General features: G+C 41.0%; 1 protein-coding gene across 1 annotated transcript in view; it reads right to left on the bottom strand.

Moving 5' to 3' along the window:
• SH3RF3 (SH3 domain containing ring finger 3) overlaps positions 1 to 27,868 on the bottom strand; it is a 537,384-nt gene that overhangs the window by 204,272 nt on the left and 305,244 nt on the right. Inside the window, exon 2 of the mRNA XM_040336482.1 lies at positions 18,264 to 18,539. Within this exon, the coding sequence (XP_040192416.1) occupies positions 18,264 to 18,539 (276 nt within the window). The remainder of the gene's footprint in view (positions 1 to 18,263; positions 18,540 to 27,868) is intronic.

The raw sequence follows: 27,868 nt of genomic DNA, 5'->3' as shown, positions 1-27,868 counted from the left end.
TTAAACCAAACATTTACATATCCTTTAAAACTAAGAAGGTACATGGAAAGTGATAGACAATGTTGTATTTTTATATTTGCTTTTCAAGGGATTGTACCTTCTTAGGAGAATTAAGTTGTTCACTTTCTATCCCCACACACAAAATCTTAATAAATACAGTAAGGTATAAAAGTGAAATAAGATGATTCCTATTTATTGTGTTTGGGTCAGATGGAGGTGGATCCATCAGAATCTCAGAATCATGAAATAGCAAATAAATCCAAAATTAATTTTGTTCCTTTCTAAACTTTTGGATGCACGTGACTCCAGTTAATATCGTTCAATCATTAGACTAGCAGTAAGACTCAGAGCAATCTCCCATAATAATGACGACAATTGTAAAGCGAATATAGCCAATCTTACAAAATAACTTTCGAAAATACAAATCAGTTCACAACAACGAATATGTGAAATGAATTCGAACCTACAAAACAAATTTCAAAGGTGAATCATTCTAAGATAATGAATATGACTAAGCAAATTGATTTACTTAATAAATTAAATACTAATAAAACAAAACAAATGTTTCCATCGTGCACCCCTCTGGATTTCAGCCCATTCATTTGAATGGGTTGAAATTGTGTCAGTACAGCAACCAGATTATATGGTACTACTGTACCATGCAATTTAGCACAGGTAAAGGCACTGCATTTGCGACCTGCGTGCGGTTTGTCATTAACACTGACAGTTGCTGCATTTCGCAATTACAGTGTGTTTTGAAGGTACTGAGAGAAAGTCATACGGAACATGGATTTCCTGCACCACGTTCTGGTGTGAGCTGTCCCTTAAAGGAGATCTGAGTGATATAAATGATGTTATTAAAGTGGAGGTTCACCCGGAAATGTTAATTTTTAACCTTAGATTCATGCTCATTTTGTCTAGGGGAATCGGCTTTTTTTTTAAAATCGAAGCTGTACTTACCGTTTTAGAGTTTGCAGATCACAAATGCAGTGCATTTTGAATGCGGTGCTGGACACGTGCATCGCCTTCTGGTGTGAACTGTGCTTAAAGCGGGAGTTCACCCTAAAAAAAAATGTAACCTTAGATTGATGCTCATTTTGTCTAGGGGAATCGGCTAGTTTTTTTAAAATCGAAGCTGTACTTACCGTTTTAGAGAGCGATCTTCTCCGCCGCTTCCGGGTATGGGCTGCGGGACTGGGCATTCCTATTTTGATTGACAGTCTTCCGACAGGCTTCCGACGGTCGCATCCATCGCGTCACGATTTTCCGAAAGTAGCCGAACGTCGGTGCGCAGGCGCCGTATAGAGCCGTACCGACGTTCGGCTTCTTTCGGGTACTCGTGACACGATGGATGCGACCGTCGGAAGCCTGTCGGAAGACTGTCAATCAAAATAGGAACGTCCAGTCCCGAAGACCATACCCGGAAGCGGCGGAGAAGATCGCTCTCTAAAACGGTAAGTACAGCTTCGATTTTAAAAAAACTAGCCGATTCCCCTAGACAAAATGAGCATCAATCTAAGGTTACATTTTTTTTTAGGGTGAACTCCCGCTTTAAGCACAGTTCACACCAGAAGGCGATGCACGTGTCCAGCACCGCATTCAAAATGCACTGCATTTGTGATCTGCAAACTTAACTTTGCCTGCACCTGATCAGATGGTCTGGTTGCTGTCCATTTTTTTTAAAATAGTGCATGCACTACTTTTGGTGTGGTCTGGCTCAATTTCAGCTCATTCAAATGAATGGGCTAAATTGCACTGCACCTGAATCATGTGTAATCATGTGTATTTATGTTTTAAAAGCCTTAATTTTGGGTATCAATTGTAATTATACATCTACATGGGGTCAGGCATGTACATATACATACATAAATCAATCCCAAACTCTCTGAAGTTGATTCACCAATAACAAACAGGCTGTTCACCGTGCAAGGGAATTTTCCCCTAGCTTAGTGAATGTGGTGAAAATTGCTAAATAATTTGTTTCTTGCAAAGTAAACAGCCTATTTGCCTTTAGTAAATCAAGCCCTTTCAATTTATTATTGAACCAAATTCCATTCTATGATAGGTTGATTGCTTGAACTGTGGACCAAACAGGAATTGCAGGGAGTCCGAAGTGATTTATACATACTATTGGCTATAAATCTGTGTGGCTGCTGAAAATTGTTTTAACCCCAGTAACCAGTATTGTTATTCTGTATTCATTCGCTTGCATTCTTGTAGGACGGAAGGAAGGACACTAAAGCCATCTAGATGAATGAACCTTGAATAAATCCAAATAAATAGCATTGTGAATACATTAGCGAACACGCTTTGTAGTAAAGTAGCACCTTTAAAAATATATTTACAGAGAAAAATGGTGACATGTTCAATACTTACATTGAACATGTCACCATTTTTCTCTGTAAATATATTTTTAAAGGTGCTATTGACATGAAATTTTCACCGCATGTCAGTAAGAACCAATGTAATCCAAACAAAGAAACCAAAACAAATACATTCAGAAATTAAGCTATGTGTGATAAAATGGAATGACACAGGGAAAAAGTATTGAATACATGAAGAAAGGGAGGTGCAAAAGGGCATGGAAGGCGAAGACACCAGTTGAAATCGATCAGATATTAGAAAGCAATCCCACCCCTTGTGAGCACAAATTAATATCAGCAGGGCTAGTTTCACCTGATGGCCTATAAAGAGGTGTCTCATTACCAAGGTGTCACACAAGAAACATCTCAAGATGGGTAAAAGCAAAGAGCTATCCCAAGACCTTCACAACCTTATTATTTAAAAACATACTGATGGCATTGGTTACAGAAGGATTTCTAAACTTCTGAACGTTCCAGTGAGCACTGTTGGGAAGTGGAAAGAACATATTTTTACCATAAACCGTCTACGGCCAGGTGCTCCTCACAAGATTTCTGACCGAGGAGTAAAAATAAATATCAGAAAAGCTGTCCAAGAGTCAAGCACTACTTGTGGAGAGCTTCAGAAAAACCTGGAATTACCAAGTACTGCACTCAATCATCTTGACACCCTCACCACGCAATACTCCATTGCTGAAGAAAAAGCTTGTGGAAGCTTGTTTAAAGCTTGCTGCACAACATTTAGGGCCAGTTCACACCAGACACAGTTCCGTACAGTTTTGTGTGCATTTTTTTCTGCACTAAAAATGCATGCACAGTGTTTTCCATGTATTCCAATGGCTCTAGTTGTCTCTAGTTCACACCATGCAGTCAGTTTCCAGTGCAGAAACTGACCGGAAAATGACTGCATGGTGTGAACTAGAGCCAACTAGAGCCATTGGAATACATGGAAAAAACTGTGCATGCATTTTGTTCAGAAAAAAGCACACGGAACTAAACTGCGTCTGGTGTGAACTGGCCCTTGGACAAGCCTGTGAAATACTGCAAGAATATAGTCAGAGACCAAAATTTAACTCTTTGGATGCCATAATACACATCATGTTTGGAGGTCAAATGGCACTGCACATCACCCCAAAAACACCCGATAACAGTGAAGTTTGGAGGTGAGAACATCATAGTGTGGGTGGGGCTGTTTTTCAGCATACGATACTGGCAAACTTCATATCATTAAAGGAAGGATGAATGGAAAAATGTACCAAGATATTCTTGATAAAAATCTGCTGCCATCTACCAGGATGATGAAGATGAAACGAGGGTGGACATTTCAGCAGGACAATGATCCCAAACACAAGGCCAAGGAAACTCCCAATTGGTTTCAAAGAAAGAAAATAAAGTTGTTAGAATGGCCCAGCCAATCACCTGACTTGAATCCAATAGAAAATCTATGGAAAGAACTAAAGATCAGAGTTCCTAGAAGAGGCCCACGGATCCTTCGAGATTTGAAAACTGTGTGGAAGAATGGACAACATCACACCTGAGGAATGCATGTGACTAGTTTCTCCATACAGGAGGCTTGAAGCTGTCATTACCAACAAAGGAATTACTGTAGTTTGTTCAAAGTATTAAGGGCCGTATCCCTGTTTCTATCTATGCGACTGATTCATAGAATCAGTTACGCATAGATATCCCTAAGATTCGACAGGTGTTATCGTTTTTCACTGTCGGATCTTAGGATGCAATACCGCGGCCGCCGCTGGGGGGAGTTCGCGGCGTAAACCAGCGTCGGGTATGCAAATTAGGAGCTACGGCGGATCCCCGAGGGATTTTTGCGTTCGCTACGTCGCCGCTAGTCTAGTTTCCCGTCGCAAAGTTAGTCGTCGTTTTAGGTGCCCTAACTTCAGTCAGCAAACGTATTGCTGTCTAAAGTATGGCCGTCATTCCCGCGTTGAAATTTTTAATTTAACGTAGTTTGCGTAACACGTCCGGGAATACGGAAGTACGCTACGCGCGTCGCCGTTTGAAAAAATGACGTCACGGCACGCAAAGCACGGCGGGAGTTAGGAAACTGAGCATGCACAGTACGTCCGGCGCGGGAGCGCACCTAATTTAAATGGGACGCGCCCATTTGAATTGGCCCGCCTTGCACCGGAGGCCGCCGGCGTAGTTTTCATCGCAAGTGCTTGGTGAATCAGGCACTTGCGATGAAAAATTGCGGCGGTGTAACGTATCTATGATACGTTACGCCGCCGCTGCCCTACGTGAATCTGGCCCTAAATACATTTCAGTTAGCGTGTTCAATACTTTTTCCATGTGTCATTCCACTTTATTACACATAACTTAATTTCTGAACGTATTTGTTTTGCTTCCTTGTATGTATTGTTACTGACATGTGGTAAAGATGTCAATAGCACCTTTAAAAATATATTTACCTAGAAAAATGGTGACGTATTCAATACTCAATTTACCCGCTGTACAGGTATATACTTTACTACTTTGCTGTTTAGACCCCTAAAGCCAATGCAAATAAAACAAAACAAATATATGTTTTTTTTTTTTTCTTTATTTTGTTTTAAATATTAGGCGAATACATAAAATATCCTACATCTCTGCACTGATAGGAAAGACATATGGTTTATAGTTACAATAAAAACTTTTCATTGTACAGTATAGCATATATTAATCAGAATAAAATAGTCTGCCAAGGTTTTGGCTCAGATTTAACAGCGATGGGCTTACTAAAATTCTCCGACACATTTTAAAACTATACAGCTTTTTTCCTTTTCCATCAATATTCGCCTAGTTAATGTACTTTGTATAAAGCAGTCCCTTGGCAAAGGTTGAGAAAATAAACATTTACATGCCATATTTCATAATGATTGAATTAACATGACAGGGGTGTAACCAAGAACCCAGCAGCATCATTCAGCAGCTGTTAGTCTGGCAATCCCTCATGCTCTCCCTTGTCGGTATGTTTACAGAATAAAATCTGCCACTAATAGCTTCTATTTGAGGATATACATTGTACGCCCAGAGGGCAGAATGAAATGATCCTCTAAAAATGACATTGCTTTTCAAAAAAGCACCCTTTACTCTCACTGCTGTGCCGCTTTAGATAGTAAAATAAAAGGAAAACAAAAAAAGAAATATGATTAATCTCCCCAACTATAAGGCTATCTAAAGCCTAAATGACAAAAATGTGTCTGCGGGAATAGCTATAACTAAAGTAAGTTTGCCAAACGTGCTCCACCAGCACACATGCCGGCGCTCAGCGGTGCACAATAGAGTTGAGCTGCAGTGCGTGAGGTCACAGGAGAAGGTCTCTTTTCATCTCACTGTACGGAGTGATGAGAGTGACATGACAAGCTCCATATTAACCCACTTTGCTTGTAGTTTAGGAAATAACATTCAATAGCCACCCACTGCTCGGTAATCAAAGGCAGAGGACTGCCTGGCAGACTGAGGACGGACGCCTTTTATACACTGCAGCTCTGAGCCTGCTTCCAAGATTTTTCAATATCTTTTCTGTTTTTCACTTGGAGCTCTTTCCTCAGTGGGATTTCTGGTCTCTCTGCAAGTGACCTACTTTAAAAGTAATGTACTCCACTAGATTTCTTGCATTATTTTTCCTTCTTGGTGCACGATAAATCTATCATGTCAGAAATGATATACAGATGTCATAGCGAGATTCTACCACTGCTGATCAAATAATACTAGTCAGATGTCTGAAAGGACCAGAACGACAGAAGTCCAAATCTTGCGAAATATAATTCATGGTGATAAACACGATAAACCCACATACACTATAATGGAATCCCAGTCTTATGCCGCGTACACACGATCGGTCAAACCGATGAGAACGGTCTGATGGACCGTTTTCATCAGACCAAACCGATCGTGTGTAGGCCCCATCGGTTATTTATCCATAGGTTAAAAAAAAGCAATCTTGTTTTAAATTTAACCGATGGATACCTAACCGATAGAAAAAAAAACGATTGTTTGTAGGCACGTCCATCGGTTAAAAATCCACGCATGCTCAGAATCAAGTTGACGCATGCTTGGAAGCATTGAACTTTGTTTTTTTCAGCACGTTGTGTTTTACGTCACCGCGTTCTGACACGATCGTTTTTTTAACCAATGGTGTGTAGGCACGACTGACCATCAGTCAGCTTCATCAGACCGTTCTCATCGGATGGACCGATCGTGTGTACGCGGCATTAGTCCGTAGGGTTCAATATTAAGTTGGCCCACCCTATACCAGCTTCAACTGGGAAAGCTGTACACAAGGTTTATGAGTGTGTATGGGGGTTATTTACGAAAGGCAAATCCACTTTGCACTACAAGTGCAAACTAAAAGTGCAAAGTGCACTTGGAAGTTCAGTCACTGTAGATCTGAAAATAAAATAAAAGAAGAAAATAAAAAACAGCATTTTAGCTTATACATGATTGGATGATAAAATAAGCAGAGCTTCCCCTCATTTCAGATCTAGCCCTCAGATTTACAGCGACTGCACTTCCAGTGCAATTTTAAGTGTACTTTGCTCTTGTAGTGCACTGTGTAGTGCACTGTAAAGGCAGGCGTCCCAATACTTTTGACAATATAGTGTGCTGTGAAAAAGTATTTGCCCCCCTGATTTAAATTCTGTGTTGCATATTTCTCATACTTAAATAATTCAGATCATAGCCACACTTTATTACAGACACACCGTTTCGTCATTGTCTGCAATAATATATTGGCTTGGTACCTGCCAATAGGGGTTAAGTCTGCTTCACCCTGCAAGATTTCTTACTTTTCCCCTATTGATCACTCTTAATGGTTCACATATGTCTGGTATATCTGACCTTCTTTCTGGTCTGGCGGTCCCCCCTATTAGCCAGGTTGAATTGCAGGTGGTGGCTGTTGTGGAGTATTTAGACCACAGTCTCCTGCTCTCTTATGACACTGTAAAGGAATCTTTACCAGTTACTTCATTAACTGGTTAATACCCAGACTATTATGCAGGTTAAGGACCTTGCCCCTTTTTGCGATTTGGCACTGTGACGCTTTAACTGACAATTGCGCAGTCGTGCAACGTGGCTCCCAAACAAAATTGGCGTCCTTTTTTTCCCACAAATAGAGATTTCTTTTGGTGGTATTTGATCACCTCTGTGGTTTTTATTTGTTGCGCTATTAAACAAAAATACAGTGACAATTTAGAAAAAAATGCAATATTTTTTACTTTTTGCTATGATAAATATCCCCAAAAAATATATAAAAAAAAATGTTTCTCCTCAGTTTAGGTCAATACGTATTATTCTACCTATTTTTGGTACAAAAGATCGCATATAAGTGTTTATCGATTGGTTTGCACAAAATTTATAGCGTTTACAAAATAGGGGATAGTTGTATGGCATTTTTATTAATAATTTTTTTTTACTACTAATGGCGGCGATCAGCGAACTTTTTAGTGACTGCAACATTATGGCAGACACATCGGACACTTTTGACCCATTTTTGGGACCATTGTCATTTTCACAGCGAAAAGTGCTATAAAAATGCATTGATTACTGTGAAAATGACAATGGCAGTGAAGGGGTTAACCACTAGGGGGCGCTGTAGGGGTTAAGTGTGACCTAATGTGTGTTTCTTACTGTAGGGGGGCGGGGCTGGACGTGTGACGTCAGTGATCATCGTTCCCTATATCAGGGAACAGACGATCACTGACACTGCCACAGAGAAGAACGGGGAAGGTTTGTTTACACTCACCTCTCACCGTTCTTCAGCTCCGATCGGGTCCGCGGGTCCCGCATGCGCAGTCACGGAAATTGGGACCAGGTCGCGAGCGTGCCGCCGCCGGCGTGCTCACGACTCACGGCTGGGATCTTAAAGGGGGCGTATATATACGTCCATGTGCCCAGCCGTGCCATTCTGTTGACGTATATAGTCGTGCGGCGGTACTTAATTGGTTAATGTACGTAGACCTTTTTGATGTGTTATAACTTTTGCCTATTAATATTTGAGGTTGGTTGACATTTGTGATGCCATAATGTTATGTACAATCTGCTTACCTTAAATAAATATTTAATAAATAAAAAAAAAAAATTAAGATCATAAAACAAATTTTAATATTACACAAAGATAACACAAGTAAATCCAAGATGCAGTTTTTAAATTATTATTTCATTTATTATGGGTAAAAGGCTGATCAAACCTGCCTGGCCCGATGTAACTACTTACAGCTTGGAACCTGGAAATCACTAAAGTAAACAGAGATCATCCAATGATCTCCACTTTCTTCTGGGTCCTACATTGAGTGGCTGTCCTGCTGCATTGTGAACATAGGAGGTCAGGACTCTGCATGGGTGCAATTCAGAGATTGCTTTGCAATTTCTGAATGAATGCACAGCATTCTCTGATTGGACAGGGTGGAGAGCACAACATCACCACCCCACCACTTCCCATAGTCCAATCAGAGAACATTTTTCATGCATTCAGAAAATGCAAAACATTCTCTGAATGGCACCCATGCCAAGTGGCCATTGATCAAGTATGGTAAATGCATAGTTGCAAGCTGGACCAATGTAACAATGTATAAAATATCAATACCTGAAATTCTTCTTTAAAGGCCCCTTTACACATGTGTTTCCATTGAGGTGCACTATTGTACACGTTATTTCGAGAGCTAATGTGCGTTCAACACAACTGTTTCATTAAAAATTGTCTGACATTACACAGTAATAGTTGAAAAAACATCCCTGCAGCATTTGTGTTGTGGTGTATTGCAGCAGGGGTGCATTGCAGGCTATTTGGCTTGTGCAATGTGGTGCCATTCTAAATGAATGCACTAAACAGTGTATGGTGTTAAGATATGACATCACATTACATCAATGTGTTTGTGTGAAGCCAACCCAGCTGTCCAGAATAAAGGCTCATATACACGGTCAGACATCCAACCAAATTTCCCTTGGATTTTTGTCCTAATTGATTTGTACGGCCACACCCATAGCATACACACAGTCAGACTTTTCTGCAAACTTTTTCTAAAACTTTCCTAACATCAAGTGTTTTTTTTTGCTCTTTACCGCCACCCTTTGGTTAACTTCTGCTATTGTTGGTTGATTTTAACATTGGTTCTGAGCATGCGTATTTGCACTTTGTCCAAAAGTTGGTTGGCTTGCTGTACACACGGTCAGACTAGGCACCATCAGACTTTTGTTGACAAAAAGTTGGTCCGTTTGCAGTCCCAACTTTTTGTTGGATGAAACCCGAAAAAGTTGGTCCGATGGAGCGTACACACGGTCAGACAAATTAGAAAAGTTGCAGATTTTGAAGTTGGTTGGCAAAAAGTGTGACTGTGTGTATGGGGCTTTAGACTTCTTTTATAACTGGGAGAGTATTCACATTTTTAGATGTGTAGTTGAAAGAGATGAGTGCTATGCGAACCATTTTATCAATGTGCAGTAAAGACGTAAAAAACTTCTGTGCTTACGTGGTAATTATATATGTTCTTGCGGAAAGGCATGACTGCCCATTACATAATCAGACTCTGCTTCCCATTTTGTTGTACTACATAATAGTTGTGCTTTACAGTTCATCTCTCTCAATTCATGTGTCAATCAAGACTGACTCAATGGGAAAAATGCACTTTCTACGCTGTTATATCAAGAGTCTCTAATCAAGAAGTCTGAGCGACTACAGTGAATTACACATTTCCCTGATTTCCAACAATGGAGAAATGTAAGAGCAAAAAGGGAAAAATGTGAAAGTCACAGAAAAAAACTAAACATTAAAAATAATTGGCTTTCTAAAAGGTTCACTGCTAGACAAACTGATACAATGGCAAAAATCTAGAAGGTTTGGCAGCCATAGATAGTGTCTTACTATCCACCTGATTTTTGGCCTGGCTCATTGACCCTATGATTATTGACGCCTTTTAGCCACTTGGGTTCCACCGCTCTCCTGTCCCACATACAACAACCCCCCCCCCCTTTCCCCTTATCTCTCACTTTACTTTCTTCCTATGTTGGTAGTGAAGAAGGCCTGGAATTGATGCGCTAACCCACTCCTCTCTTCCCTCTACCCTCATCTTCCTTTTTCTTTTTGGAGCCACGTCATATGTTGACTCTCTATTCTTTGCATTGTTTTACAGCATTACTGTAGTTCAAGTATTTCCCATTGATAGCATATTTTTTACAAAGTCAAATTCCTCATGCTCTGAAATATTACTAACCACACTTTGTATGTATATATAAAGTGGAAATATAGGCTATGGGGGTACCCATACAAGAAAATCATCGCTATTGGTTCTCTTTTCAATTAATACATTTTTCTTCATTTGATTTATCTTTATCTGAGGAGATTATAAACTGTGACAATGACTCTGCTGTTCCTATGGAAAATATAACCATTATTATTAATCCATGTCTCTCCATGTTCTTACTAAAGGTCTTTGTTACAAGTCAATAATATATGGTTCTGAAGAAGCAGGAATGTGAAACGCGTCAACCACTTGACATTGATAGTAACAGAGATTGTTGAACTTTACTATGAAACATTTATTGATTTTATTTTATTTTATTTTATTGTACAAATTCCTCTCTGGTACCGCGATAGTCCATCATGTCTATTCATTTTTTCTAAACATACTTTGTATGTGTTTATTTTTTGGAAATAAAAATTACTGTGGAAAAATGAATAAAAAATGATTGAACATAAAAAAATAATAATGTTCTTTTTGAAAACACACCACACGCCCCACCCCAAAAAAAAAAGTCTATCTCGCAACATAATACATTTGATACACCATATAGTACCTGCCAAAAAAGAGGAGTTAATCCTTTAGCAGCAAATAATGATCTGTGTTCTGTTTACAATTATTTGCATATTACTGTATGTATCACACAGAGGATCACTGTCATTTCTGACCATGCATGAGAAAACATAACCTCCAGATTCACACTGGGCTGCGGGAGTGAAGCCGTGCGAGTTCAACTGAACTCGCACAATTTCATTCCCGCTTGCAGTCCCGATTTCGGCCGCGATTTTAGAGAAACCTGTGCAGGTTTCTGCACAAATGTCAATGTAAATCGCGGGCGTAAATCGCAAAAAGTAGTACAGAAACTACTTTTTGAAATCGGTGCAGCGCCGCAGATGCAGTGTCGGACCGATTAGGACGATTAGCAATTTGCAGGAAATACCGCCATTTTGACATGCGATTTGACATGCCAAATCGCATGTCAAAACGCACCAGTGTGAACCAGGCCAACAGGTTTCACAGAGACTACATGGTGAGACCTGAAGTTAAAAAAAAAATGAAGTGAAGAGTGGGAATGTATCAAAAACAGAACCAAGCATGCCATGAACGGTATTGTGTCTCAATGTTATCCCAAATGTATTAAAAGCTTGCAAGTTCTGCAAAATCAGATATGTGATGGGAAAAAATATATTGGACGCATTAAAAAAAAAAAAAAAGAATCTATCAGGGTGTAATTTTGAAAACTGTTTTTCGATGATAACATTTTTTTGAAGCTTTATTCCCATCTTTGCTTTACTATGTTTATTTATTTATATTATGTCATGTTACCATTAAATATGGAGATTTTTTTTTTTTTTTTATTGGTTGAACTAGATGGACTTTGGTCTTTTTTAAACCTGACTAATTATGTAGAACTGCAGTTTGTAGACTAGAGTAAAAATGACATCAATCCATTGGTAAATAAGTTACAAGTACCCTTTTTACTAATTATTTTAAATCCTTGGATGTTTTATCTTTTACCGCTAGCCATTTTTGTTCTATCTGTCCCTGTATATAAACAAAACATCATGAAATTAGAGCAGAAAACATGCAATGCAATCTCAATGCGTAAGGTAAGTTCTCATTAAAATGATTCATCATGTCCTAGACTGCAAATGGGTTTAGTAATTGCTTTCCCATTTGTTGTGCTCTCTTGCCCAATAACATGCACAGTATTGCTATTTAGGAAAACCTATTTTCTGGGAGAGATTCTCTTATGTGGGTTTAATTCCAATGCCATCAGGACAAGTCTGGTAACCACACGTGGCAAATGGGAAACTCATGTTAGCTTTTTACAGCTGTCTTGGGAAGGCCATTTGGTTGATGACTCAGCTGTGCTGAATATTCAATAATAAATGTGTTATTTTATTTTATTTTGTCTCATTGAAATATGACTTCTCATTAAAAGAGGTACAACATAAAATCTAGCTGTAGTAATTAAGAAATATCCATCTACTGCTATACAAATATAGTTTTGATCAATGTTCTCCTGAAAAGAACATTAGCTTTATTTTAATCAGAAGATCAAAGCAGGTGTTTTGGAATTGTCTTTGTTCATTGTAACTACAGCAAAGGGTATCTTTTCCCCATGCACTCTGCAAGGGCAGTTGCTCCAACGCTAAGTAAATGAGCAAAAGCTCTGCTGACTTCCATTATCCAATCATGTACAAACATTTTTTTTTTCCTTGCGCGTGATTGGGTACTTTTTGCAAAGTGAAACTTTACCTCATTTACTAAGCTCTGGAGCAACTGCACTTGTAGGCTGCACAGTACAGTGCAAAGTGCACATCCTATTTCCTTTAACATGCAGAAATGAACTGTGATGCTGCTGGGCACCCCTGTGGAGCTTATGGGGCCAGACCTGGTACAACAGGGCTGGTTGTACTGCCATATCAGTAGCCCTGGTGCAGTACACATGCCAGCCACACAAGCAGCAGCAGAAATAAGATGCTTCACCTCAAGTTTCTTCCTTAACCCCTGCAAAGTGCCAGAAGAAAGCCAGAAACTCTGTAAGGGAAGGTAGAGGGGGCGTTGAGAAAGAACCCAGAGGTGGAACATCTTACTATTGCTGTTGCTTGTGTGGATGGGATGTGTACTGTGCCAATCCCTGCTGACACTTCCTTCCCATTTATCCCATTTGATTGGCGCAGTACACATCTCACCCACACAAGCAGCAGCAGTATTAAAGCGGATGTGCCACTAAAAAAAATATATTAAAAGCCAGCAGCTACAAATACTGCAGCTGCTGACTTTTAATATAAGGACACTTACCTGTCCTGGAGTCCAGCGCCGTCCGCAGCAGATGACGAGCGATCGCCCGTCACCCTGCTGCTCCCCCCTCCATCCACAGTGAGGGAACCAGGAAGTGAAGCGCTCCGGCTTCACAGCCCGGTTCCCTACGGCGCATGCGCGAGTCGCGCTGCACCCGCCGATTGGCTCCCGCTGTGTGCTGAGAGCCGAGTGTTCCCAGCATACAACGGGGGACGGACGGGAAGTAAGGAAAAACCCGTCTTTTGCCCGTATCGTGTGGCCGGAAGTGGGTGCAGATACCTGTCTGTAGACAGGTATCTGCACCCCCTCCCCCCTGAAAGGTGTCAAATGTGACACCGGAGGGGGGGAGGGTGCCGATCAGCGCGACTTCACTTTAGAGTGGAGATCCGCTTTAAGATGCTCCACCTCAGGGTTCTTCCTTAACCCCTGCAAAGTGCCATAAGAAGGCCAGAAACTCTGGAGAGGAAGGTAGAGGGGGAGTTGTCATTCCAGTTGTAGATTAATACCGCATACACATGGTCGGAATTTCCGACAACACAACCGTGGATTTTTTGGCGATGGAATGTTGGCTCAAACTTGTCTTGCATGCAGACGGTTACACAAATGTTGTCTGAAATTCCGAACGTCAAGAACGCAGTGATGTACAAAACTACAATGAGAAAAATTAAATTCAATGATTCCGAGCATGCGTCAAATTGATTCCGAGCATGCGTAGGGTCTTTGTGCGTCGGAATTTCCGACAACAAATTTTGTTGTCGGAAAAATAGAGAACCAGCTCTCAAACATTTGATGTTGGAAATTTCCGACAGCAAATGTCCGATGGAGCATACACACAGTCGGAATATCCGACCAAAAGCTCACATTGAACATTTGTCGGAAATTCCGATCGTGTGTATGCTGCATTAGCCTTCCAGAATAGGTAGGATCTGTGAGAGCAGCTTCCCTGTCTTTGCTCAGGGAGACCATATTTGTATTATTCATTACTGCCCCTATACTGTACTGTGTCCACTTACCTACTCCTGTTCTGTGCCCTCCTTCTCCCCCTCAAAACTTTACCCTCATGCCCGCTGTACTGCGTCTACTTACCCTCCCCTTGTCCTGTGCCCTCCTGCTCCCCCTTGTACTGTATCCTCTCGCCCCCTATACTGTGTCCATGTATCCTCCCCCTGTACTGTATCCTCCTGCCCCCTGTATTGTGTCCACTTACCCTCCGCTGTGCTGTTCCCTCCTGTTCCACCTGTCCTGTATCCTCATGCCCTCTGTACTGTGTCCACTTGCCCTCCTTGTGCTGTGCCCACTTGCTCCCCCCTGTACTGTGTCCACTTACCCTTCACCTGTACTGTACCCTCCTCATACAGTTAATTTGTATCGCTTGAATTATTTTTCCCATTATGGACATGAGTGGGGCCTCATGTCTAAGGCCTCGTACACACGACAGAGTTTCTCGGCAGAATTCATAGAGAAACTCGGTCAAACCCGGATTCTGCCGAGAAACTCTGTCGTCTGTACACTTTTGGCTCGATGGAGCCGCCGAGGAACTCGTCGAGAAAATAGAGAACATGTTCTCTATTTTCTCGTTGTTCTATGGGAGAAGGTGGCCCGCCGAGCTCCTCGGCGGCTTCATCCCAGAACTCGACGAGGAACTCGACGTGTTTGGCACGTCGAGTTCCTCGGCCGTGTGTATGGGGCCTAAGTTTTACCTAAGGCCTCACAAAGCCTAGAGTCGCCTCTGTCCTTTAAAGGGCCACAAACTTTCCAAGGTTTTAGGATTTCTAGAGTTAATAGAGATTAATCAGTTTGTCACTAAACAAAGTGATTGCGTGTCCATAAAAATCCTGGACGGTATGTGGCCTTTGAGAACTGTAACATGTAATAGTGTTTCTAGTCATTTATAATAATGGTCTGCCATGTGTTATAACATAAATATGGGGACGTATACAGCCTTAGTGTAGATTGTATACACAGTTACATCTGCCATTTACTAGGTTAGGCAAGATTTACAGTGTTACCAGACAGACACCCCTACTTAAATGAACCCAGTCTTATATAGTATTTTTTTTTCCATTAGAGCACATAAAATAAAGCGTTGGACAAACAGATGCAGTGATTTGAAGGTATTTAATTATAACCTTTAGTCTTTCTTTGTATTAATGCTTTTGCCACAGAATTGTCTACAATTGATGATGTTTTTTGTTTCTCCGAATTCTTTTTTTACAGTCACATACTAGTCATTTTATTTAATTCTATCTGGTCTCTGGCTTGTCTTTCAGATTCACTTGATCAGCAGCTTAGCTTTTGAAAGTTTTCCCCAATTAAACTTCTGGCCTGTTCATTGTACTGAGACTGACCTTCCAAGATGAGATTTGTCACTAAAGCGTCTGATCTCACCTTGTCTTTGCTCTGCAATGTACAATGCTCTCCTCTGCTTTTTTTTTTCCCACTCGCCTTTATGTTTCTCAATCTCCTCCTGGTATTTTCAACAAATTGTTAGTCTCTTCCTAGCCTTATAAATCTTCCATGCAGGATGTCAATTGGCTATATCTATTGAAAGTATGATTCAAAGAGACACCTATTCTCCGTACATTCCTTTTCAGTTCTGCTAAACGCAGTAAACTTTCTTTGGAGCTAAATTATAGAGTTCTCACTTTTCATTGGTCAACGACACAAAAAAGGTATAGCTAGTTGGACCAATTATTGTGCCTTGTTTCCCTTTTGACACCCTTTGTTAGTTTATCGATATTCATAAACTGTTCAGCACCGAGAGCCTGTTTCTGGAATAACCATCTTCTCCCTTATCTGATAGGGTAGCAAGTTATTCCCAATTCTGTGTGCACAGTGTAGTGTTCAGTCCTACAATCATCCAATAGAAAAAGCATTTCTTAATTCAGTCTAGGAAGAGCTGTAGTATAATAAGCACTATGTTCATGGGAAATGCCTTGTTGCCATTAACCTGGTGTCCTGCTTCACCCTATTTGTGCCCACACAGTGCCATGTGTCCAGGGGACATTGTACTGTACCTTCTCCTACAATCTTCTGCTCACAACTTGAGATAAACTAAAAAAAAGAAAATTCAATTTTTTTTCGGTTGCAATGTGTTTTCCAAGATAAGACATTTTCAGCTTTAAATATGTAACCTGCAAATTATAATACTTAGTAAAAAAAAATAACTGAAAATGCGGTTCGTTCAACTACACTATATTGTCAAAAGTATTGGGACCCCTGCCTTTACACACAGATGAACTTTAATGGTATCCCAGTCTTAGTCCGTAGGGTTCAATATTGAATTGGAAAAAACAAACAATGGGTAGCGGCACAGGTTATAGTATGGTAGTACGCAAAATGTAAGTTAATTTGATAGTCCTGTGAGCATATACAGCTCTGTGTGAAGATGTACAGTCTGTATTGGTAGGGCAGCCTTGTGTAGGGAGTTGAAGCCACTCCAAATATGTAAAAGAGAGAAAACAAAGCAACAAGTGTCTCTTAGTAAGACTGTTTTAAATTTAATAGCCAGATGCATTAAAACACTCACATGTAAAATTCTTTATGTCAAGCGCAAGGGAGTTCCGTGTAGTCAGATTTGATCTCTGCAGTCAGGGTGGTAATAGGCTCTAGTTCTCCATGTTGCCGGCGTCCTGTTTTACAGGAGACTTCTGGGATTCATGCGGGATCCAAAACTAGGCTTGGAGTGCATCCGGACAATCACAGAGAGGGCTGGAGTGCAGAGTTTAGTGAAGTGGTTGTACTGTCGTAAAGCGACGTGTTTCTGAGCAGGCGAATCAAGGGAATACACAAGATGCACGCTTCTTTCTCCCAAGCTACGGTTAGGGGCTGTGTGTGGTCTATTTATGTGCCTAAATTGCAAATATATCCCCTATTTTGTAGACGCCTTTAACTTTTACGCAAACCAATCTATATACGCTCATTGCAATTTTCTTTACCAAAAATATGTAAAAGAATACATTTTGGCCTAAACTGATAAAGACATTTTATTTTTAAATTTTATGGGGGATATTTATTATAGCAAAAAGTTAAAACAATAATTGTGGGTCTTTTTTTGTTTATAGTGCAAAAAATTAAAAACGCAAAGGTGAAAGGTGATCAAATACCAGAGAGCTCTATTTGTGGGAAAAGGAGGACCTCAATTTTGTTTGGGTACAGCATTGCATGACTGCGCAATTGTCAGTTAAAGTGACGCAGTGCCGTATAACAAAAAATGGCCTGGTCATTAAGCGGGTAAAGCCCTTATGAGAAGGGAAGTCTTTCCTGGCTTATGCCACTTACACACGATCGGAAATTCCGACAAGGAAACCGTGGATGTTTTTTCCGATGGAATGTTGGCTCAAACTTGTGTTGCATACACACTGTCACACAAAATTCCGACCGTCAAGAACGTGGTGACGTACAACACTACAACAAGCCGAGAAAAATAAAGTTCAATGATTCCGAGAATGCGTCGAATTGATTCCGAGCATGCGTCGGAATTGCATACAGACGATCGTAATTTTGAGAACCAGCTCTTACATTTTTGCTGTCGGAAATTCCGACAGAAAAAGTATGATGGAGCCTACACGGTTGGAATTTCCGACCAAAAGCTCACATCAAATTTTTCTTGTTGGAATTTACGATCGTGTGCACGCGGCATTACACAAGAGGATGTGGAGCAAGCAACTTGGATTCCTGCATATAGTCAGTGCTGTTTAACCTGATCTAAAGTAATATTAACCAAGATGTTCAGTTTTGAAATTGATCTGGTACAAATAACTTCATAAATCTTAACACTAAGTATAAAATGTGTATGTTAAAGTCAGAGTCAGTATAGTATAGTATACTTGTCAAATAGCAACAACACTTATTCCCATACCTTAGTGAATGTTAAACAATCTTTATCTTGATCTTTATCCTTGATCTCAAAGTCATAAAGTGCTTTTCCTTGTGGAGGAGGCTGGTTAAGTGGTTTGATGCACTGGATGTAGCTGGCAGGGAAGAATCCACGGTTTCCATTTAGCTCTCCATGATACCAGTTCTCATCCACCTTCCGTCTCAGAATAATGATGTCACCCTTGTTGAACTTCAGATCCCCAGGTTCCTTTCCTTCATAGGTATACAGTGCTCTTCCACATGGCAACTGAGAAATATTCTGGCAAAGAAAGAGAATATCATGTTAAAGACAGCTTTATTAGAACTATAGCTAACTTGTCACACTGGGAAAAAGTTACATCATCAAGTAACGTTTTTATGCATAGTGTACACTTCTATATATATAAAACATTATAGGATCAGCTTTCTTTTGGTGGTATTTGATCACCTCTGCGGTTTTTACTTTTTTGCGCTATAAACAAAAGAAGAGTGACAATTTTGAAAAAAAACACAATATCCTACTTTTTTTCTATAATAAATATCCAAATTAAAAAAAAATAAGTTTCCTTAGTTTAGTCCAATATGTATTCTTGTACATAAAAAAAATCGCAATAAGCGTATATTGATTGGTTTGCAAAAAGGTTATAGCGTCTACAAAATAGGGAATACATTTATGGCATTTTTATTATTATTATTATTTTTTACTAGTAATGGCGGTGATCAGCGATTTTTATCAGCCGACAGATCGTCACTTTTGACACACTTTTGGGACCAGTGAAATTATACAGCAATCAGTGCTATAAAAATGCACTGATACTGTATACATGTCACTGGTAGGGAAGGGGTTAACCACTAGGGGTGATCAAGGGGTTAACTGTGATCCCTAGGTGTGTTATAACTGTGGGGGGTGGGACTGACTAGGAGGAGAGAGAGATTGGTGTTTCTATGAACACACAATCTGTATCCTCTCCCCTGATAGAACAGGGATCTGTGTGTTTACACACACAGATCCCTGTTCTCGCTCGTGCCACCTAAAGGTAAAAGGGTGAAGTGACTTAAGGTAACATTGTTTTGCCCAGGAGAGCTAAAACTGCGGCGGCTGGTCGGGAAAGGGTTAAAATGAAGCCCTCCTGCACCGAGATCTCAGAGCTGCAGTGGACTCCCATCTTCACGCATCTTGTTTCCGGGAACGCAGACTACATCTCTGTGACTGGTCGGAGCCATGAGACGTCTCTCCCGGGCATTGTTTACGTGAGCTGCAAATTACGGCACAGGGCTGCTGGCTAATGGCTGCATGTAATGTAAATATCTCCTAAACTGTGCTCATTTAGAAGATATTTACACTACTTATAGGTAAGCCTTATAGGCTTACCTAAAGGTAAACGTTATAGAGAAGAGTTTACTTCCACTTTAGGGTAAAAAAAAAAGTTTTGCTACTTGCTGTGCCCTTCTCCCCCTCTAAATACTTCCTTGAGTCCTGTATTGATCCAGCTCTGTGCCTGCCTGCTGGTATCCTCTCTTCTCTCTGTGCTCTCACAAACTTGGCTCCCACTGCTGTTGAGCCCCATACACACTATCAGTTTTCCTGCTGGTTTTCTCTTCAGGTTTACCAAAACCATGTAGTACAAGGACCTGCCTGATTGCATTCAAATTGAAACGCTTAAGGTTTGACCTCATATTAGATGGTTTTGGTAAACCTGAAGAGAAAACCATCAGGAAAACTGATAGTGTGTATGGGGCTTCAGTCAATTGCTGTGAGCAGGAGACTGGGGTCAAGCCACACTTGATTTCTTTTCATACATACACAAACAAGCCTTGACTTACAAGGATGTGCAACAGTAACACTATTTTCTCTTTTTGAACCACATGGTGCAGAACTTTCTTACAAGATAGTTGTATAAGGTTATAAAAAAAACTAGCTGTGACTACCAGATGTGTATTCAGTATTTACATTTTTACATTTAAAGTACACCTGTACCTCATTTTGACTTTTTACAGGACAAAATCTGCCTATGTTCAGGTACCACAAAATATTTGCTATTACCTTTTGAGCCAGAACAGCCTCTTGTGTACTCTCCTCTGGGTATGTTTAATTTTGATAGAGGGGACCCAGTGGCGGCCCATCAATTAGGGGTGCCCCCTATCCATGTGTTCGGCCCCCTAATTTTGGGCACCGGATGCATGAATTCCATTGGGGGGGTGAGTAATAGGCTTCAAAATACGGTGCGCTCAGGGCACAGAGCACTGCATTCTGAAGCCCTGTACACACGATCGATCCATCTGATGAAAACGGTCTGATGGACCATTTTCATCGGTTAACCGATGAAGCTGACTGATGGTCAGTCGTGCCTACACACCATCGGTTAAAAACCCAATCGTGTCAGAACGCGATGACGTAAAACACAACGACGTGCTGAAAAAAAAAAACGAAGTTCAATGCATGCGTCAACTTGATTCTGAGCATGCGTGGATTTTTAACTGATGGATGTGCCTACTAACGATCGTTTTTTTCTATTGGTTAGGAATCCATCGGTTAAATTTAAAACAAGTTGGCTTTTTTTTAACCGATGGATAAATAACCAATGGCACCCAAACACGATCGGTTTGGACCGATGAAAACGGTCCATCTGACCCTTCTCATCGGTTTAACCGATCGTGTGTACGCGGCCTTAGCCTACCCAGTGGTGTGAAAATTGCAAATTAATATTTGCTATTCTCACACTGATCCTCCTCCCGGTCAGTAAGGAAGCAGGTCAAGAGACCTGTCACCCGACTGGCTGAAAGGACAGGCAATCCTATTGGATGCCGAGGAGGAGGAGAGAGGAGGCGCACAGCGGAAGCCGCCATGATGCAGAGGAGGAGGAGATGTCCGCCCATTGACTGTCGCAGTGCTGCCCGCCCAGAAACCTAAATGGGGTAAGTGCTGGATGACCAACAACGAGACACCCGAGGCCAGCCGCAACTAAGCTCTGCCAACTTCCACAATCCACTGAGACCATTTCATAATTCCAACAAGGTTGCTCTTACTGGACAGTACAATGAAAGTTGGTGGAGCTTATCAATGAAACTGAGAATTTCAGGTACAAGAGGTGCATAGGATACCTTAATGGTTAATAAAGCTATCAGTGGCCATCTTGCAGTGTCTTCTCTTAGGAGGAATATTTATTTTGGAAAGTTTTAAATAGAGTACGGATTCATTTTAAAACAAATCAAAAAAGCTATATTTAAGAAAAAAATTGGTCTTCAAACATCTTAGTAGATTCTAATGACAAACAATTACAATTTCTAATTATGACTAAATTATATATTATCTAATTTTCTGAAATATACTGATATAAAAATACGTAATCTAAATAAGACATTTAATCATGTGTTTAATCATTTTTCCGATCATTGGGAGTCGATGGTACCCATGCTGCATATGCACCTACCCCCACCTCTGACGGCTAATGTAATGCTGAAGTGAAGGAGTATCACATACAGCTCAGTGGGGCTCTCTACTGTCCTGCTTTACAATATCAACATTACCCAGATTTTGCATTTGAATTTACGTACTGGTTTGACTGTAACATAATAGTTCAAATACTGGCACGTAATTATCATGCTTAAAACTAAATCAGTGACACTTGCCGAAAGTGATTCAACCCAAGGTAATGCAAACACTCTCTGGTAGGATAATTTATCACAAACTCCTTTATGTTGTCAAGCTTCGGCAATAACTCAAAACAATACGGTGGATGAACAGTAGGATAATCAGCGCTGAAACAGGATAAAGCCTGTGGCAACCAACTGACAATTGATTTATCATCACATTGTAATGTTCTTAATTACATTTCTTTGTTCTTCCGATTTGTAGATATAGTAGAGCATATTATTTCCTCTACTATATCTACAGTAACTTTTTTCCATTATATGGGATGTGATAGCAATCTGACTATTTTTAGCTATTTACTGCATTAGCTATACACAAGGTTTTAGATTACAATTTATTACTCTCATCATGAATTGCACACATAAACTAGGAGATTATTATTTGGTGACTCCAGAACATATTCTTTTTCACCTGGCATAAATATATAATATACAGAATAGATGGAAGTGATCCCTACACCCGGTGACCATGACGTCATGCTTATCTTTCTGCTCATATCATACAATAAAGAATTATCTGAAATACACTAATGATGACACTGCTACTCCAAGGACATATTTACAATAATCATTTTCCCATACTATTGTCAGATGCAATTTTACTGCCAGATAGCAAATATTTAGTATAGGTACACACAATTGGGAGAGATTAAGAGCCCATTCACACAGGGGCAACACGACTTCTTGCACGACTTTGGGAGGCAACTTGGACACGACTTGAGTATGAATCATCAGGCAACTTACAAGGCAAATTCAAGTTGCCTCCAGGACAGTACAAGGCAACTTCAAGTCGCCTCCAGGACAGGAGGCTTTCCAGTGGCCAATCAAACAACAATCAGCTCTGTGGGAGGGAGAGGGAGTGTTGGGTTTGCCTGAGAAATGTATGTTATCTTCCTGTATTGTTGCTTCAGTTAAGACAGTGATCCGACTTCTGAGGCGACTTCCATTGAAATCAATGGGTAAAAGTTGCCTACAAGTCACCTAGAAGTTGGATTGAAGTAGTACAGGAACCTTTTCTGAAGTCGGAGCGACTTCAGTAGTGTACATTAAGACGGCTCCCATTCACTTCCATTCATTTTCTCGACCGCGCGACTTGGGGCAACTTAGGTTTTATTGTCAACACATAATTGAACAAGCTTAAGTTAGAAGCTGATTAGTTACTACGCACAGCTGCACCATATTCTGTGTGCACCGGTTTTAGTTAATCTCCCCTTTGGCATATTAACCACTTTACCCCGCTTCCTAACCAGGCCATTTTTTGCGATACGACACTGTTGCTTTTTTTTTTTTAAATCAGAAAGGTGTTTATTGAACATACACAAGTTCACACAAATATTACAGCTCTCCATTGCACATACACAAGTTGAGTCCTTACCAACATATAACATACTTATAAATTCAGACTCATCCCTCACTCCACCCACAGGAACCGGCTCTCCCCGTGTTTCCAATATACAAGCCCTCCCTCCCGCCATCAATAATACATAAGACAGGCCTCACGAATCCCACATACGTATACATCTACAGGCACCTCAAAAGTCTAGTCATGACAAGCTCCCCGGGGCTCAGACCTGGTGTGTCCAGCCACAGCCCCCATATCCTCTCAAATCTCCCAGGACACCCTCTATGTTGGTAAATGCACTTCTCCATTATTAATGCCTTTCCCACATGGGAAATCCAAGAGGAGTGGGTCGGCGGGGAGACAGACTTCCACCCCATTAGTATCAACTTTCTGGCTTGGAACAGCGTCCTAGAGACAGCCACCCTGGTCGCCTCCTCGGGGACCGCATCTTCCAGCACCCCCAGCAGGCAACACACAGGATCGACCGGGACCTTTGTCTGGAAAGCAGAGTTAATCGTCTCCACCACCTCCCCCCAGTATCTGTGTAGTTTTGGACAGCGCCACAGGAGGTGTATTAGGTCCCCCTCGTGCTGTTGACATCTGCAGCACAATGGGTCCGCCCGCCTACCCATCCTGTGCAACCTCACCGGTGTATAATGTACCCTCAGCAATATGTAGAGTTGTGAAACCTTTTGTGTGACATTCAGGGAGCATGTAGTTAGGGATTGAAGGGCTTCCTCCCACTGGTCACCCGTAATCTGGCTGAGATCCCTCTGCCAGGCGGACAAGGCCCCGCTAGGGTACGCGTCCAGGTGTCTGGAAAGTAGCATCTGATAGCATTGGGAAATAATTCCTTTGGTCTCGGAGGTCGTTCTCAGCAAGTGGAATACCGGAGCGGGCGACAACATCCACTCTACAGCATTCCCCTGAGCTGCTACCGCATGCCTAAGCTGAAGATATGAGAGCCACATGGATGCCGGAAGATCAAAGCGAGCCTGCAGCTGAGTAAACGTCAGCAGCCTGCCATTATGGAATATTTGAGACAACATGGTTATCCCATAGATCTTCCAACGGGATTCCTGCTGCAATTTAGCTAATTCAATGTAGGAGGAGTTATTCCATATAGGACTATGTTCAGTGAACCCCCTGACCCCCTGAAGCTGACACTGTTACTTTAACTGACAATTTTGCGGTGATGCAACGCTGTACCTAAATGAATATATATACACAATTCTGCACAGGAGAGCCATAAAACTGCTATGGGTCAGACGGCAAGTGGTAAAGATCAATTTTTTTGCAACATTTTAGATGCCACTACTTTTTCCTGCATGTTACCCAGTTAAACTACAAGCAGCATTACCATTGCACAAAGTGCTGGCATGTTCTGCCATTGACACTGATAAAACTGTGATGTTTAGCTGGCACTGGAGTGCACACTCCAGGGACTACAGAATAAAATAAGGGGAAAACTATTTTATTTAAAAAGAAAATGATTTGCTCACGAGGCAGTACTTTATAAACTTAACTATTCTTTTGTAAGTTTGGTTTTACTATAACTATGAAAAGGATATAGCACCAGGTTTATTGTTCTGAAAGTATGTTAATACTTAACTGATAAGACCAAAGAATAGAAAGCGTCTCTTTAAATTTCATAGGTCAAGTTGGCTTGTTAAATCCTTTTATATATCCATAACATGCTCACCAAATCTCATTGTTCTGAGCCATAGATTAACAATACCAGAGCTCTCCGCAGAACATGGTCTTTAGTAATTGAGGGCATTGATTTTCACTCATGCCTTGCGGGTTAAGAATCCTTCTGCCATAGGTTAATGCTTGAATGCGCTCAGTTTTAATATACATTGATGTTTAACTAGATTTAGCTCAAGTCAAGGATAAAACGAGATGCTCATTTTAAAAAAAAGAAATGTTTTCTTTGATAAAAAAAAATATTCAGTCAATAAAAATAAAATGTCACTCTAGGCTTTAACATTTGTCAAACATGATATGACAGCAGACAGAATTAGAGTATACAGCATTGGAGACGAGAGGATTTACATTTACAGGCATGTCAAGCTCAAACCAGCAAGCCAAACTGAGCAGAATGTATATTCAAGGGGTTCCATTAAAGGGTAACTCCACTTTTATAGGAAAAATTAAAACAAGGACATGGTGGTAGGCAAATTGGCTCTTCTCTAAATTGGCCCTCGTATGTGTATATATTAGTTATTGGGAAAGGTTGTGAGCACTAAACGTATTCTCTCTGGAGAAGAGACGCTTGAGAGGGGATATGATTTCAATGTACAAATACCGTACTACTGGTGACACCACAATAGGGATAAAAATTTTCCGCACAAGGGAACTTCAAAAGACTTACGGCAATTCACTAAAATTAGAATAAAAGTTAACCTTAAACTGCATAGAGGGTTCTTTACTGTAAAAACGGCAAGGATGTGGAATTCCCTTCCACAAGCAGTGGTTTTAGCGGGGAGCATCGATAGTTTCAAAAAACTCTTAGATAAGCACCTAAATTACCACAACATACAGGGATATACAATGTAATATTGACATATAATCACATACATACTGTAGGTTGGACTTGATGGACTTGTGTCTTTTTTCAACCTAACCAACTATATAACTATGTATGAATGTGAGTTAGGGACCCCCTATTAATGTCTTTTCTTGCATATGTTTTCCCTAGAAATCTGCACTAAGATACAAATCAGATTTTGTGCATCCTTTGTAACCAAAAACTCTTGTGAGATTTTCTCAAAGAGAAATCACATGTAAGGGGATGCAGACCCTACAACTTTCCTCATTAGAATCCTGCAAGTAAAGCAGCTGATCACTAATGAAAAGTCACTCCCACTTTCATGGGCACAGACAAACAAACAAACAAACAAACAAACAGCTATTTCTTCAGAATTACAAAAGGTAGCAAACTGCAACAACGTTTGTTAAAATTCCTGCAATGTACACTGATCACCCAGCCCAGAGGGGAATGTTTTTTTCTCAACAAAAGTGAGGTTGCTCTTTAAATCTACCGAGGGCCACATCTTTTTTCAATTCAGACAAGACTCTCACACTCTAGTAATTATCATCAGGGCTCAATGGTGGCTTCTCGTATGTCTCCTCAAGGCCACCGTGCATCTTCTCCCTCCTCCTCCTAGGCAGCCAATAGGATCACCTGTCCTTTCAGTCAGTCGGGTGACGGGTCTCAGGACCCGCTTCCTGATTGGCCAGAAGGAGTATCAGTGTGACAATAGTGAATATTCATTCGCTATTGTCATACAACTGGGTGGACTCAGGGCGCCTCTGTCTCTAATCACATGCTTCTAAAAACTAGCCCCACAAGTAGATTAGGGGCCAGATGCATGGATAAGGGGGTTGGTGTCCCTACGCCCCTAATGGACAGACCGCCACTGTCAGGGCTGCTGTTAGAAATCATGAGGCCCTGAACAGCCTACCTGACAGGGCCTGCCTCACATCCTAAAATATTAAAACTAAAACACACTAAAATCATTATTACAAAATAACTACAACATTCCTGCTAAATGTAAAATATTAAACTGTATTGAGTTAATAAATAAATGAGATGAGTATGAGTTCTTGGGGCTCATTCACATAGATGACGTGGCCTGCACAGTGTGAATCAGTGTTTTTTTATTGGACTGGAGCTGTGTGTACAGCTTACTGTATGTTACACCATGGGGGCACAGCAGCTATATGGATTCAGCTGCAGGTCCAAATTTGAGAGCTGTGTGGGTGCAAGTGTACAGCTTAAAACATAGACAGTGTGCATTCGGGGCCACTCCCCCACACCTTCACATCTGCCGTTCCATCCTCACAAGCAAACTGCTCATTCACACTGTATGTGCCAGAGTATCAGTGTGAATGAGCCCTTAATTTCTTTAATAATTCTTTATAATTATAAAAAATATATATATATATATATATTTATTTCTTCACAACACTATTGGGTGGGTTTCTTTGGTTAAATTTTAGGGGTCTAAACAGACCCCTGATGTCTCACTTTTGAAACTGAGAAAAGGACTGCGGAAAAAAATTCCTCAGCCCATTTCTCTGCAGCCCCAGCTGCACTGGACGGTGAATGACTAGAAAGTGCTCTGTACAGAGATTACTATGCTTCAGTTGTGAATAAAAACAGTGAGTGAACGGTACCAATCACTTATTGTGTTCATACAGGAAAAGAAGGGGCCTGTAAATATTGCTTATTTGCAGGCCCCTTTCCACGCTTCATCCTGAAAAGATCTCCCACCTTGTGTGTCTTCAGCGGTCAATGGGAGGAGAGAGGACAGAAGCCGACAGCCCTGCAGTGAAAAGAGTGGGCACTCATGGGAGCCACACAAGGGGGATTGAATCCTGGAGCAAGGGTGATCAGCGTGGTAGGGGGGAAATACAGCAATCGATCCCCTGTGTGTCTCTCCCTGCAGCAGCTGAAAGCAGGTTGGAGGGAGAAGAAAAGTTGTCTTTCAGTTGCTGCAGGGAGAGACACACAGGGGATTGGCCTCTGTAATTACCCCCCCTACCCACTGCACAGATTACCCCCACTCGTGCCCACATCCGATACCCCTGCTGGTCCAGGCCTGGTAGAG

Source organism: Rana temporaria, chromosome 2 (genome assembly GCF_905171775.1).
Source record: "Rana temporaria chromosome 2, aRanTem1.1, whole genome shotgun sequence".
NCBI lineage: Eukaryota > Metazoa > Chordata > Amphibia > Anura > Ranidae > Rana > Rana temporaria.
Note: the sequence above shows the minus strand (reverse complement) of the source record. Positions and strands in the feature narration are given on the sequence as shown.